The sequence below is a fragment of the Bufo gargarizans genome, chromosome 11, assembly GCF_014858855.1.
Source record: "Bufo gargarizans isolate SCDJY-AF-19 chromosome 11, ASM1485885v1, whole genome shotgun sequence".
Taxonomy (NCBI): Eukaryota; Metazoa; Chordata; class Amphibia; order Anura; family Bufonidae; genus Bufo; species Bufo gargarizans.
Window position 1 is genome coordinate 71890098 of NC_058090.1, and position 16635 is coordinate 71906732.

Genomic DNA, 16635 nt, shown 5'->3' on the forward strand with positions numbered 1-16635 from the left:
TTTCTGAAAGTGGGAGTGTTTTCTTATGTAAGTGAATCTCTAGACAGATTTACTATTGGGACTATTTAAAAAGTCGCAAAAAAGTTGCAATTTCACTCCAGAGAGGACCATGCTTATCTTATGAGACTTTTTAATAGAACATGCGACTTTTGTAAAGCTGCTTACTGACGGATAAACTGCTACCGTCAAACCACATTTATTACAGTCTTAAAGGGCCAATCATAAATCTGACTTGGCTAAAACTGACTTTAGCCATATGTTAAAGTGGAGTGAGTCATGATAAATCTGGCCCATTGAGATTTAGATTCAACATGGCTTGCTGAAGTCTACTCGGTCTAACCTCAATTAGTGAGCTCGAATGATCAATACAGCTCACTCAATTTGATACTAATGTGGTGTTCAGAAGAATATCAAATGTTCAAATATGCTGACGAGCTGATGGCTCTTTCAACAAAGAAAGGGATCAAGGTCCTGAGACCGAAAACCAACGCTTCATCGTCATATTCCCATAACCACAACAATAACTACTCTATAATTACATTTTTTAAATAATAAATTACATTTTTAACCTGTTGTTCCTAAAACATTGTACCCAAACAGCTGGGTGCCATCTATTATTTTCTTTGTTATGCAAATATTTGACTAAAATTAAAGGGGTTGTTCCATGTAGACAACTTATACCCTATCCACAGGATAGGGGGAAGTGTCTAATCGGAGAGGGTCCAACCGTTAAGGTCCCCACTGGTCACGTGAACAAGGGTCTGTGCTCTCCCATCTGAATGAGTGCTGCCGGAAATAACCAATCGCCAGGGGCAGACTGGAAACTTAAAATGGCCCTAGAAACCTCAAAGTGGCCCCAGGTCTTAGGCAAGTCTAAACTAACAAAAAGCTTTAAAACATGACCAGGTTCAAAGCACTAGCTATAGCCCTTACAATGAGGTCTCAGTGAAAGCTGCATATACCTGCAGCTTTCATTCCCAGCGCGCTATAAATTGCTATTTATTGTGGCCATCACTGCAGCTTTGTGGTATTCCCTATATGCCCCCATTGTCTGGTAGTGCGGGTCCCACCTCTGGGACCTGCACCCATACCGAGAACAGAGCTGGGAAAGTGGTGGAGGGCACACTGCGCATGTGCGGCCATCGCTCCTATTCATTTCTATGTGGACAACGGATACCCCCTTCAGCTGGTTGAGATGCCAGTAAGCGTGGAGGACGGGGTCCAGTAGGGGATGTACTGATCGGCAAGAGGAGGAGAAAAGAGACTCAGACCTTTCTCTCTCACTGTGCAACATGTCCCCAGGGGAAGGGTTACATGGACTTCTGTGCATGTTCTCAACCCCCTTCACCCATCAGAGAGCATATTTGCTCTCTAATTATTACATATAGAGATATTTAATTCCAGAAAAGGAGTGAAGATAAGCGATTGGCAAGGATGAACTCCTGGAAAAACCTGAATGGCATTGCAGTGCCCGAAAATGTGGAAACTATTAAACTCTAACTACTCTGCACAGTGTATAGAAAACATAATGTGGTACTGTGTGAATGCCATAAAGGAAATAATCAAAATGCCAAGAATCACCATTTTTTCTCACCTCGACCTCTACCTGAAAAAAAACCTGAAAAAGTGATCAAAAAGCCTTATGTACCAATAAAAACTACAGCTGAACCTAAAGTCTTCACACAGCTCTGTAAATTGAAAAATAAAAAAAGTTTTAGGTGTATGAAAGTATGGCAACACGAAGGAATTTTTGTCAAAGTTTTATATATTTTTTTTTAAGTACTAAAGCTTAAGAAAATCTAAATCTAAATTTAGTAACGCTGTAGGTAAACCGATGTTATTTTTAGTGCAAAATGAACACCGTAAAAACCACAAAAACACGGAGGAATTTTTTCCCCCCTAAAGAATTTAGTTCCATTTTTCAATACGTGATATAAACAACTTGCCAACAAAAAAACAAGTCCTCAGAAAGCTATATGAACTGAAAAGGAGGAAAAAAAAAAAAATCATGGCTTCTGAAATCCGGAGAAAGAAGAGGACAAAAACGTTTATGGCACCAGGGGGTGAATGATCCTACCAGGTTTGGGAGTAACCCCTTCTCACTCCTTAACATAACTATGTTCAGGTAAGAGATACTTTGAGCATCTAATGAACATGAAGTCACTGGTCTAGGAAGATGCCACAGCACTCGCAGGAATGCCTTGACCACAGATTGAGATTTGGGGTTGGGGGCGGGTATGCAAGGAGGAGTTGGACAGTCAACAATCAGATATTGATGACCCAACGTGGAAAAACCCTTTTAAAGGAAGTCTAACTAGGAAAATACAGTGCCTTGTAGGACTAAGTCAGCTGAATGAACACTTTCTCAGAAGTCAGTTGCTTCATTCTGAATCAGTAGCTAAAGTACAGTGGATGGGTCCAAGCTCACCCTGCTTCTTCTGCCAGACCTCCCTCTCCTCCTTTACTGACCGGGACAAGTTCCTGCATAGTCATCTCACCTCTGGTTAGCAGAGAAAGCAGGAGGAGCAAGGCTACCTAGGGTGGCCAAGGCCTGCCCTCATTTCACTCAACTGCTCATTTGTATATGGATTCAGGGCTCATTCACACAATCGCACAGGTAAAAGCCGTGTGAATCCAGTATTGCGGTGGAGACCCAGTGACTTGAATCGGTCCGTGACCTGTAACATATGGCAAAAGATAGGAATTGCCTTTTTTTTTGCGGTGGGTCCGCAACCGCAGTACGGAGTTCACACAACCATATGTGCGAATGAGCCCTAAAAGTACTTTTTGTCCAGAAAGAAGCAATGGAAAGCTAAGTGAACGATATCCCCAGATTCAGGCTAGCTAGACCTATAAGGTGATGCACGATCAGGTTTTCTAATGCGGTTTTATGAACCAAGGGATCATTGAGGCGCTGCCACATAGCACAGTTGTGATGCAGTTAAAAAACTGTGTGCCGTTGTCTGCATGCGATTACTGCACCAACAAACACGCATTCAAAAGCAGTTTAAAGCATCCCAACAGCACTGCATGCCAGCACCACGAAGGTCCTTTACACCAACCGATGTTTCAGGCAATTGTTGCCTGATCGTCAGCGGTCATGCACCAATTGCCTCCACTGTATAGAGTCATAGAAAATACACAACACGTTCTGTTAACAGAGACAATGATTTTAGACGCAGGCTGAAAGGCACCATCACCTGATGAACCAGCATTTGCTCGTTCATTGGTGACTGTGGACACCTTTTCACAGGCCAATTAATCGGGAACAAGCGTTTGTACAAATGTTCATCAACGATAATTTATCGGATTCTCAGTCTGTGTAAAAGGACCTTAAAAGGGCTTGTCCTATGAAAAATGTTCTGCAGTTTTCAAACCAGCACCTGGATCTGAAAACTTTTGTAATCGCATGTAATAATTGTTGTTATTGAGTTATTCAATAAAATGTATCTGTATAGCACCACCTGCTGTTTGCTCTTATTTCTCACTGAGATGGCCACACATGCTCAGTTTCATCCTTCACCTGCCCCCCGAGCTGCGATAGGCAGAGTATGGACACGCCTCCTGAGCTGTGATGGGGAGCGCTGAGACACGCCCCCTGAGCTGTGATAGGCAGAGCATGGACACGCCCCCTGAGCTGTGATAGGCAGAGTATGGACACGCCTCCTGAGCTGTGATAGGCAGAGTATGGACACGCCTCCTGAGCTGTGATAGGGAGAGCTGAGACACGCCTCCTGAGCTGCAGCAGAAAAGACACTCCCCTTGAGCTGCCAGCTTGATATAAATCTAGCAGGGATAAACCCTTTAAGGGGGGTTCTGTGCTTTTTTTTTTACATTTATAACCTATTCTAGGTCATCAATATAGGAAAAGAGGAGAAACCCTTTAAGACAGAGACTGTATAACAAGCAGATTCTACTTTTCTAATTTTGTGAATCCATACCTGTTTTAACATTTATCAGAAAACCTCGACCAAACCTGAATGCCTTAGAGAGATGTGTGCAGATAAAGCAACAAAGAGGGTGACCACCAGAATATAATAGATGTGCGCGGCTGCTGGTAATGTATTATGCTCACAGACAATTAACTATATCCACTTCTCACCTAAGGGCAGGACTGAGTTCTCATATATTCACAGTGGTGAGAAATTGAAACATACATTAAAGGGGTTCTCCGGAAATTAAGAAAATAAAATGACTGCAAAAAACTATATTATAAATATATTCCCAAATACCTTTCATTAGTTATCTTGGCTCGTTGTGCCTAGGGAGCAACCATCATGGAAAATAAAATGGTCCTATTAATCAGTACACACAGAACCTGTCCTAATCACACAGCAGGACAAGCTACTTCACAGCACTGAGGTAAAGAGCTGCCTCATCCTCCTCTCTGCTCTGCTCGTTATGGATTATGATCCTGAGTACTGCTGATAAGATCTTCAGCTGAATCTCTGTATGAATGAAGTTCATGAGGAGACATGAAGTACAGAGAGGACGGCTGGTGATGTAGCTGATGAGCAGCAGCAGTTGTATGCAGTCTCCATCACCACAGTACTTCATGTCTCCTCATGAACTCCATTCCCAGAGATTCATCTCTATGCTCCCCAGACAAAACGTGTCATTATAACTAATGAAAGGTATTTGGGAATATATTAATAATAAAGTAATATATAAGTATTTTCATTTTCTTAATTCCCAGAGAATGCCTTTAACTTGCCTAACTTTTCATTTGCAGCAACTGAGCTTTAATAACCTAAAACCAATAAAACCCCTTTACATATAGTAATACTCCTATAAAACAAATTTACTTTTTTTAGCTCTAATATATCGGTAGCATTTTGGTGGCTATTTATCTATGCCGGAAAACGCATATTATTAATTTACCAGCTAATAAAATGTCAGTTTAGTGAGTTCGTTAATATGAAAAGTGTACAGGTAGAACATTATGAAATGGTTTCGAGACAGGGCATTACTAAAGACTGGAAAATGACTGCAGATAATAAATTATATTTTACCTTTAAGCCCACTGGATATTTTGAACCGGCAAAGAAAGAAAAGAAACAAATGTTAATAATAATAAAATCGCCATACATATCAAGACCTAATTTTAAATAAATTATCAGACAATGTATGAAAAAAGATGGAAAACCTTCGGAAAGACAGCACGTGATAAAATGTAACACTAGATATAAGATTTTTAATCAACGGCTGTTTTTGCTCTTGTAAAATGTCACATTATATTGCTGAAAACAAGCACCAAATTATCATTCTGGACCATCAAGTGCCACATGGTCCCCTAGCCACCTTGCGACCATTTGTCATGACACAAGGGGAGCCGGACACCGCCGCGGCCAGTGATTGTCTTCAGCAATGTCAAACCGGATGTTGGCATGGGAGCATCGCAAGCTGGCAGGACAAGGAGCTGGCATCGGGAAGCGGGTAAGTCATCTTCCCTTTGCAGCCTCACCCAATTCTTGCACAACACCTGTAGCTTGCGGAACCAGAGTATAGCAGGAGTAAGTATGAAGCCGAATAACAAATTGTGAAGAATTTTTTAAGTTTCTGGTTGAAACTTTCTGGTTCCAATCTTGTAATGTTACAGAATATCACTAAGTTAGACCATAACATTATGATTGGTGGGGATGGAGGTCCCTTTGATTTAGTTCTCATTAGGTCTACTTGCTGAGCAAAACTTCAATACAACTCCAGCCAACGGAATGAAGCCCTCTTGCCGTTCTCTACACCACACATTTTAGCAGTATGCCATCACTTCCTATGGTGAAAAAAAATCCCTTTACATCCCAACCAACAAAGTCTGAGCAGGGGTTCACCTCCAGCAAGCCTCATCTTCTACGATTAGAAATAGTCTCCAAGACGTCTTTGGTGAATCCAAAATGCTCTACAACTTCCAACACATCAGTGTGCCTGCAGACCTTCAACAGGTGTTGGCCACATGCTGGACCAGCCAACAGCTATTTCTCCCAGCTTCCCCCCAAACATATCCGGCCGGGAGAAAATCTGGATCTTCAATACATATTAGACTGATGGCAGGTTCAGCCGACAATAGTTTAATATGTGTCACTCTCTCCATGCATTCAGATTTCCCAAGAAAGAGTATAACTTGTAAGAACTGAAAAAGCAACTTCTACCCTAATCTATTCTGTCTCCCCCCGCCCCTATTATTCCTCTTCGCCAATTTATTCATACATTTCAAGGAGGAATAATAGAACAAACGCATAAGTCAAGTAGTTGCTCACAGCAACTAATGCAGTTCCGCCTATCATTTTCAAGAGACTCACCGGACAATCAAGGCAGTGACCTGACTACAGAAGACAATACTAAAATCCATAAACCCCTGCAGCCTGTTTGTCCCCTCGTTTGGGTCGCTAGTGCTGACTGCGCTAGGCTAAGTGTGGATTGGTGAGCTACATATGCTCTCTAAGGGCTCTTTCACACCTGCGTTCTTGTTTTCCGGCATAGAGTTCCGTCGTCGGTGCTCTATGCCGGAAGAATCCTGATCAGGATTATCCTAATGCATTCTGAATGGCGTGAAATCCGTTCAGGATGCATCAGGATGTCTTCAGTTCCGGACCGGAACGGTTTTTGGCCGGAGAAAATACTGCAGCATGCTGCGCTTTTTGCTCCGGCCAAAAATCCTGAACACTTGCCGCAAGGCCGGATCCGGAATGAATGCCTATTGAAAGGCATTGATCCGGATCCGGCCTTAAGCTAAACGTCATTTTGGCGCATTGCCGGATCCGACGTTTAGCTTTTTCTGAATGGTTACCATGGCTGCCGGGACGCTAAAGTCCCGGCAGCCATGGTAAAGTGTAGTGGGGAGCGGGGGAGCAGCATACTTACCGTCCGTGCAGCTCCCGGGGCGCTCCAGAGTGACGTCAGGGCGCCCCAGGCGCATGGATGACGTGATCGCATGGCACGTCATCCATGCGCATGGGGCGCTCCGACGTCACTCTGGAGCGCCCCGGGAGCCGTGCGGACTGTAAGTATACCGCTCCCCCGCTCCCCACTCCTACTATGGCAACCAGGACTTTAATAGCGTCCTGGCTGCCATAGTAACACTGAACGCATTTTAAAGACGGATCCGTCTTCAAATGCTTTCAGTTCACTCGCGTTTTTCCGGATCCGGCGTGTAATTCCGGCAAGTGGAGTACACGCCGGATCCGGACAACGCAAGTGTGAAAGAGGCCTTAGACATTCTGCTCTACACATTTCTATGGTAAACATAATGAATCTTACCATTCTCACTCAAATGCTTCAGAATTTGCTTTGTTGGTTCTGCAGAAAAATAAAAAGACAGAATTAGACCACCACAGCAATATTCATGCCACCCGGTAAGGCTAGATTCATACGACAGTGAAAAAAAAAAGTCCGCTAAAAACAGACTTTGAACGGACTTTAAAAATTGACCCATTCAATTGTACGGGGGCAGTCTGTCAGTGAAAAACGGACAAGATAGAACATGTTCTTTTTTTTTTATGTCTGTTTTTCACTGCTGTGTGAATAACCCCATAGACTACCATTGGTCTTAAAACAGACGTGTGATGGCCGTTAAAAAAATGTACGTCCCATGTCCGTTTTTCACTGTCGTGTGCACGTAGCCTAGGCTAAATGTAAATACAAAATGTATGTTAATATTACAAAAAAGTTTCTTTGCTTTCTGGCAGTTTTTTAGGCCATGTCTAAGCCTCTGGGGCCCCCAGTTTTTGCCCTGCCCCTCTCCATAGTGATCATTGGGAGTGCACACACAGTTGGACGCTCCCATCGATATACGGCTCACTGACAGGGATTCCAGGGGCCCCTCCTGGTCATTAGCGGTGGGGAGTTTTGGATGGATATCCGACGTCGCTATATTACCATTGTCAAATCCCAAGATTTGGTAGAAGGTTGGATCTTGACTTACAGGGAGCACCGGAGACATGGCTCTTTTTTTGGGTGATTACACATTTTTTTCTTTTATTTACAAGCTATATGCAAAAAGCCTCAGGCGTCACATCTCTCGCTTTGCATTGACTACGAGACAACCCCCCTCCGCCTTGCTTCCTGCAATACAAATCCTCTGGACAGTTCAAAGGGAGTCTACTCTCATTGTAACATTAACACTGTGGATGCCAAACGGGTCTAGCCGCCTAACTGACATTTATGACGTACAGTACTGTGCAAACATTTTTGGGCGGGTGTGGGAAAAATGCTGCCAAGTAAGAATTCTTCCAAAAATAGAAGTGTTAATAGTTTACATATTTATTCTGTAGCAGGACAACAAAACCAAACATACAGCCCAAGTCATCAAGGAAAGTGAGGATCTGGGATTACACGCAGAGACAAAAGGATTTGAGCAAGCCTACATCCATAGAAGATCTGTGGCAAGTTCTCCAAGACGTTTGGGACAACCTCCCTGCAGAGTTCCTTCAAAAATTGTGTACCTAGGAGAACTGATGCTGTATGAAAAGTAACGTGTGGTCACCCCAAATACGGATTTGATTTAGATTTCTCCCTTTTTATTAATTGATAAACTATTTACACTTCTCTTTCTGGATCCATTCTAACTTTGCAGCATTTTTTCTAACCTTTGCACAGTACTGTGTCTAATTCATGGGCTATCAGTGGAACGTCGTCTTTAGTAACATGAAGCGTACCCGACTGCCTGCGTCCTGATCGCTGCGTGACCGTTGGGTCCGTTACAGACATGGCTTTCTTCACTCTTTCTGGGCTGTATCTGTAACGTCCTGGATCTGGGAAAAAGAATATATGAATGCCATCAGTTATACATTCTGTACAAGCTGCAGGAATTTTTGATTCAAAACTATTTGCTTAAGGCCTCATGCACACGACCGTGGTGTGCATCCGTGGCCGTTGTGCCGTTTTCAGTTTTTTTTCGCTGACCCATTGACTTTCAATGGGTCCGTGGAAAAAAAAAAAAAACGGAAAATGCACTGTTTTGCAGCCGCATCCGTGATCCGTGTTTCCTGTCCGTCAAAAAAAATATGACCTGTCCTATTTTTTGGACGGACAAAGGTTCACGGACCCATTCAAGTCAATGGGTCCGTGAAAAAACACAGATGCACACAAGATTGGCTTCCGCGTCCGTGGTCCGTGGCCGTAGGCTACTTTTACACAGACAGATACGAAGATCCGTCTGCATAAAAGCTTTTTCAGAGCTGAGTTTTCACGAAGTCCGACAGTATATTCTAACACAGAGGCGTTCCCATGGTGATGGGGACGCTTCAGGTTCGAATATACTAAAAGAACTGTGTACATGACTGCCCCCTGCTGCCTGGCTGGTGCTGCCAGGCAGCAGGGGGCAGACCCCCTCACCCCCCTGTATTTAACACATTGGTGGCCAGTGCGGCCGGCCCCCCTCCCTCTCCTGTAGTTAACTCATTGGTGGCCAGTGTGGCCGGACCCCCCTCCCTCCCCTGTAGTTAACTCATTGGTGGCCAGTTCTTTTAGTATATTCTAACCTGAAGCGTCCCTATCACCATGGGAACGCCTCTGTGTTAGAATATACTGTCGGATCTGATTTTCACGATCTAACTCAAATCCGATGGTATTTTCTAACATAGAGGCATTCCCATGGTGATGGGGACGCTTCAAGTTAAAATATACCATCGGATTGGAGAAAACTCCAATCCGATGGTATAAAAGGGACTCCTGACTTTACATTGAAAGTCAATGGGGGACGGATCCGTTTGCAATTGCACCATATTGTTTCAATGTCAAACGGATCCGTCCCCATTGACTTGCATTGTAATTCAGGACGGATCTGTTTGGCTCCGCACGGCCATTTTTTTTCATGTCCGTGGATCCTCCAAAAATCAAGGAAGACCCACGGACCCCGTTTTTGCGGACCTTAAAAAAAAACGGTCGTGTGCCTGAGGCCTAAAAGCTATAGAAATATTTGTAAGCAAAAAGTATATCAAAGCTGAAAAGGCCCAGAGGTGGCCATATAGGATAATAAAGTCTTTACACTTACACACGGCATCCATCTCTAGAATTGCTTCCTTGGCCTAAAATAAAAATCAGATTTTATTAAATGGCTTTGAAGCTAAATGTAAAGACTAATTTTTATGGTCTAGATTTTTACTAAATTAAATGGGAAAGGGGGAGGATTTGAGCTTTTAATATAAATTATAGTTGTACATTTTTAAACATTTCTAAATATATTTTACTTCTTCTTAGTCCCACTGGGATACTTAAACATGCAATCAGTGTATGGCGCGGTTAGTGCTATTCTATTACAAAAAAATTCTGAGATAGAAGGCATACTAAAATGGCAGGTGGAGCTGCTTAGATGCTGCAGTCACTAGTGGAGGTCACAGGTGTCTTTTTGACTGTTGAAAGCCTGGACCACTGGATGCACCAGCAAAGGTTGAGTATATATGTGTCACGCCAGACGGGATCTCAGACATACAGATAAACCAGCCAACCAGGCTCTAGGCGAGAAGCAGGGGAAGGGTCACCTCCTAGCAAATCCCTGACTTCTCTCCCTGCACTGCTCAGCCCACATTCAGACCTTGTTGGTAGGAATGAAGTGTCCTCGTGCCTGGGCTAAAACACCCTAGATTCCCGGAGATGGTGAAAAGGGGAATAGGAACAGCCTCCTCGCACAGAACCTGGATTGGAGAGATGACACCAACACAACCAAGATAGCAAACAACAAAAACTGAAACAACACTTATCTTTTCTGAGCTGGAACAGACAACCTTCCTTCCAAGGTCAGAATGATTTCTATAACCCGCTCAGAGCACTGGGATAGAGTGATATTTAAACTAATGACCCCACCCAGTGCACCTGATGGGAGGCGGATCCAGCACGGCTCCAAAACACAACACTAAACACGTGCTGCTATTCTGGCCGACCTCCGCACATAGTCAGAGCAGGACATGACAATATGTCATTGTGCAAGTGCCGTATGTGTGCATATATAGCACTATTCATATGGGCACTGTGTGGGTGTATTATGAACATTATATGGCACTATTCAGATGGACTAGTCACAGTTATATTTACAGGGATTCTCCTAGGACTTCATTGACTGTAAACTACAAACGTCAGAGACTTTGCGGATTTATTGACTTGAATGGGGCTGCGGACAATAGTAGTACAAGCTACATATTTTTGCGGACTAGAAATGCAGAAACACGGATGCGGACAACATACTGAATGTTGTCCGCACATTTTATTCACCCCCCGGAATGAATGGATCCGCATCTATTCCCGCAAAATGCAGAATGGATGCAGATTGGAAGCGAATAAAATTATACGGTCGTGTGAATGTACCCTTACAAAAATAAAAAGTATGGAACACTGAGCACACCAACAATAGAGTGAACTAGACATATTGTATTATAGCTAGGCAAAAAAGGACAATACCAAAATAAAATCATTTAAAAATGGATCTAAACCGTAACCACAGATGGTGAACAGGGAAAGACTCCTAAGTACCCACCCCCCATACATAAATACACATATCAAAGACAAGCAAATGTCAGTTGAGGTCAGAAGAAGGCTGAGGAAACCACTGATATCTGGTGATATTTACTCTTATTAACCATTTGTGTACTTATCTGTTGCTCATTATATTAGGCTGCTTTCATATCTGCACTGCGAATTCCAACAGTATGCTCCGGTGGAGGAACAGACTGCCGAAGTTCACCGTATCCAGCATAGCCGGATACACCGTGCACCACCGAATCCCCATTTTCTATAATGGGATCAGTAAGCTGCACAAAAAAAAAATGCTGCTTGTAGTATTTTTTTGTCCAGCCGACAGTCGGCATATATGCCGGAGATGTGAACCCGGCCTTAATCGGCCTTTTAGTCTGTTAGGCCCCTTTCACACGCATTGCACCCGCACTGAATCCGGACCATTCATTTCTATGGGGCTGTGCACACGAGCAGTGATTTTCACGCATCACTTGTGCGTTGCGTGAAAATCGCAGCATGCTCTATATTGTGCGTTTTCCACGCAACGCAGGCCCCATAGAAGTGAATGGGGTTGCGTGAAAATCGCAAGCATCCGCAAGCAAGTGCGGATGCGGTGCGATTTTCACGCACGGTTGCTGGGAGACGATCGGGATGGAGACCCGATCATTATTATTTTCCCTTATAGCATGGTTATAAGGGAAAATAATAGCATTCTGAATACACAATGCATAGTACAATAGCGCTGGAGGGGTTAAAAAAAAAAAAATTAAACTCACCTTAATACACTTGCTTGCGCAGCCCGGCATCTCTTCTGTGCAGGAAAGGGACCTGTGGTGACGTCACTCCGGTCATCACACGATCTTTTACCATGGTGATGGATCATGTGATGACCGGAGTGACGTCACCACAGGTCCTTTTCCTGCACACAGCACAGAAGGCAGACAGAAGAGATGCCGGGCTGCGCGAGCAAGTGGATTAAGGCGAGTTTAATTATTTTTTATTTTTTTTAACTCCTCCAGCGCTGTTTTACTATGCATTCTGTATTAAGAATGCTATTATTTTCCCTTATAACCATGTTATAAGGGAAAATAATACAATCTAGAGAACACCGATCCCAAGCCCGAACTTCTGTGAAGAATTTCGGGTTTGGGTACCAAACATGCCGATTTTTCTCACGCGAGTGCAAAACGCATTACAATGTTTTGCATTTGCGCGGAAAAATCGTGCATGTTCCCGCAACGCACCAGCACCTTTTCCCGCAACGCCCGTCTGAAAGAGCCCTTAGTGTTTTCTATGTGCATCTATGTTACCGTCATCTGTGCATTTTAGGCCTCATGCACACGACCGTTTTTCGGGTCCGCATCCGAGCCGCAGTTTTTTGCGCCTCGGTTGCAGACCCATTCACTTCAATGGGGCGGCAGAAGATGCGGACAGCACTCAGTGTGCTATCCGCATCCGTTGCACCGTTCTGTGGCCCCGCAAAAAAAATATAGCATGTCCTATTCTTGTCCGTTTTGCAGACAAGAATAGGCATGTCTAGAATGGCCCGCCCGTTCCGTTTCTCAAATTGCAAGAGGCACACGGGCGGCTTTCGTTTTTTGCGGATCCGCGGTTTGCGGACCGCAAAAGACCGCACGGGGAGTATTTCTAGTTCGAAGTGGTGTGTGTATCATGGGTAATAATTCTAGACCTTCCAGGTTCGCCTTGCTCGTGTTCAAGTTGAATACATTTTAAAATCCGTTTTGTCCTTTTTGCATAGCTACAATAAAGTATGTATAATTCAATGTATTGTCGGTGTGCTCGCCAATTGTCCCACGCTTATTTCCTGCGGCACTATTTTGTATGTACACGCGGACAAGTGTCATTGAAGCGGGTGAGCCAAGCTGATAATGGTAGTATATCGGCGTTATACTCTAGAGTATAAATGCTTCTTCGGCCTCATGCACACGACCGTTGTGTGTTTTGCGGTCCGCAAAACACGGATGCAGGCCGTTTGCGTTCTGCAATTTGCGTAACAGAACTGTCCGCCCATTATAGAAATGCCTATTGTCCACAAAACGGACATGCTCTTTTTTTTTTTCGGGGCCACGGAACAGAGCAACAGTGTGCTGTCCGCATCTTTTGCGGCCCCTTTGAAGTGAATGGGTCTGCATCTGAGCGGACCCACACAACGGTCGTGTGCATGAGGCCTTACATATTTAATTATCAACATTATTACAATGGTACCCTTTGTATGACAAATATTTAAAAAAAAACGCAATAAATCATAATTGAAACCATGTCTACCTTTTGGGGGATAATTGCATGATGGTTCTCAAGTATAAGTTTCTTTATGTGATGGGTCCACAAACGTTTCTCTTCCACGGTTTTGGCCTGTGTAAGCAAATACAGTCACTATATACCTATACTGAGGCTTGTGATACCGTTTGGCGAGCAAGGCAAATCCAAAGAATCTCCAAGTAGTACCCGTTCTCTCCCACAATGAAAAATGATCCCCAGCACTTACCAATGAGTAACAACTGCTAATTTACCTGCCTCAAGGTGGGGAAAATACCGCAGACTCAAAACTAGGAGTATACCGTTTCTTTCTGAGGCTGGGTTCACATCACCATTTCATTTTCCATTCTTCTCATCCGTCAGAAGAACAGAAAAAAAAATGGATCCCGAGCATTCGTTCTGCATACTTTGCATCCGTTTTTGCCATTTCCTTAGACGGTAAAATGAGATTTTTGTATAACTTACCAGTAAAATCTCTTTCTCGCTCTTTCCTTGGGGGACACAGAAGACCTTGGGTATAGCTCATCTCCATAGGAGGCGTGACACTAAGTGAAAACTGTTAAGCCCCTCCTCCACAGCTATACCCTCAGCCTGGAGAGAGAGACTGCCAGTTGCGTGTCCAAGCAGTGAGAAAAGGCAAAGTCCAACAAGGAACCAACAAGCCAACTACCCAACGGGTAACAAAAACTCGGAAAACGCACAGAGAAAAAACAATTAATGGGTGGGTGCTGTGTCCCCCAAGGAAAGAGCGAGAAAGAGATTTTACTGGTAAGTTATACAAAAATCTCATTTTCTCGCCCAGTTTCCTTGGGGGACACAGAAGACCTTGGGACGTTCAAAAGCAGTCCAAAAGGGGGAGGGACCACAGCACCAAGGCGAAGCACCCGAAAGGCATCAATGAACCGCCGCCTGTAAACCCAGGCGGGGTAAGGCAGCATCTGCCAAAGTCAGAGTATGCACCCTGTAGAACTCAGTAAGGCGTGCAAGGCAGACCTGTGGCCGCCGTGCCCAAATGCACGGCCGAAGCCCAATGCCTCCGGCCCAGGAGGCACCGACCGCTCTGGTGAAAGGAACGGCGACACCAAAGACAGAATCCTGCCCTAGGTGCGGTAACCTCAGCAATAGCCAATCTGATCAAGCGGAGGAAAACCACCCTGGAGTCTGCCAACCCTATGCACAGACCTCCTGGAAACCCAAGAGGCCGAACGACTGCAAGAGTCGGAGATCTCCAAGTAAAAAACGGCCAGGCCCAAACAACGTCCAAATAGGTGAGGTGTTGAAGCGAAGGCAACACCACCTTCAGAAGGAAGGAAGGAAGAAACGAGATGCAGAACAGCCCTGTCCTGGAAAAGACAGAAAGCTCGTAACAAAAAAAGGGGCCATGCCGGCACCCGTCAGAGACACGACTGATACGGAACACAACCGTACAGGACAGAAGGATAGAGAGAACTCCTGTAACGGCTCCAAGGGCAAGATTGGAGCGCCGAGAGCTCAGGATATAGTCCCCAGGGCGGTACCGAAGGACAGTACAGAGGAACCAAAGAGCCACTCCGAGGAAGAAGGTCTTGGCAGGCCCAGAGGGCCGGGAACGCTGGAAGAGGAAGAACAGCGCCGACACTTGACACCTCAACTAAAAGACAGAACCATGGGGAAAGAACTTCAGAGTGGGGAATGCACAGCTTCCCACAGAACCCCAGACAAAAAACCCTAAGTCTTACGACAGATCCTGGACGAGACACAGCCAGGAGTGGACAGCAGTGAACCCGCTGGAGTCGCCTGGCAAGCAGGCGAAAACCCAATGAGAACAGGCGCAGACCAGTAACACGGGCAGAAGGGTCGACAAAACTAGCCCCGTCGGCCCCGAACAACGTTGACCCGCATCCACCCGAATGGGGGAGCAGAAGGACAGATGGAAAGAACCCAAAGGATCCGCCAGATGCCAGGAGAAGGCAGGCTAAAGACCATGCTGATGTAACAACGTTGTACAGCCCCTGTGTGGGATCAAAGGACAATCTGAACCGAAAAGGTAGTCCCCCCAAGTTACCGAGAAGGTAAGTCTACATCAGGACCATCGTCTTAGAACGGGCCACGCAATCTGCACCCAGCGGGAGGACAGAACGCGGTAGACTCGGTAAATAAGCACACAGCTAATACAGCCAGCGCGAACAAGGGAGACAGTACGAGGCCAAAAGGAACACCGGAACCATCCACAGGAACAACCAGGCTCACCCCAGAGGGGAGGACAGTGAAAACACAGCCTCCTAAGTCTGGCGGGAAGCCACATCGGAGTGATCTGTATAGAGCGGGAGCCAAACAAAGCCGGCGAAAAGAGGCAGTCGAGACAGAGGCCGACATAACACCCTCCAACCGAAAGGAGGAGGAGTGGGCAACAGGGAAGCCATAAGACAGCTCAAAAACAGAACCCGCTACACTGAGACGCCCGGTCCACCGCCTCGCAGAAGGCGAATACCTTGAAGAACCCAAGGCGGAGGTCCTCCGGACCTGGGTAATCCAGCACCCAAGAGAAGTTGGGTGACCGTCCCGAGAAGAGCAGCCCGAACCCGGTAGCAGATCAGACAGAAGCGTAGAGGCGCCAAGAGGAAGGACTCATACCACACTGCATCCGAAGAGGAGGAAATTGCGGCAGGCAAGGGAACCGCAGTCCTGCCAGCGCCAATGAAGAATTCGAGAGGCGCCGCAGACAACAGCACTCTCGACCATGGGACCACTAGCGCAGGGAAGCAATGCTGCAGAAGGACGCAAAGGGCATGCATCTAGGACCCACGAACACTCCCTGGAATGAAAGGCCAACTAAATGAATGAGCACCACCCAGCTCGGTGCAGCAGAGAGAAATAGAGCCTGTCCGGTCAAGAGGACAGAATGAACTCCCTAGGGACGAGTGCAAGGCTGGCGGC

General features: G+C 45.3%; 1 protein-coding gene across 6 annotated transcripts in view; it reads right to left on the reverse strand.

Moving 5' to 3' along the window:
* PLEKHG3 (pleckstrin homology and RhoGEF domain containing G3) overlaps positions 1 to 16635 on the reverse strand; it is a 105625-nt gene that overhangs the window by 12860 nt on the left and 76130 nt on the right. For all 6 annotated transcript variants that reach the window (XM_044271662.1, XM_044271664.1, XM_044271661.1 and 3 more), the window contains exons 10-14: positions 13729 to 13815; positions 9989 to 10022; positions 8652 to 8747; positions 7255 to 7293; positions 5013 to 5023 (exon numbers count right to left, since the gene is read on the reverse strand). In XM_044271662.1, coding sequence (XP_044127597.1) covers positions 5013 to 5023; positions 7255 to 7293; positions 8652 to 8747; positions 9989 to 10022; positions 13729 to 13815 — 267 coding nt within the window. The remainder of the gene's footprint in view (positions 1 to 5012; positions 5024 to 7254; positions 7294 to 8651; positions 8748 to 9988; positions 10023 to 13728; positions 13816 to 16635) is intronic.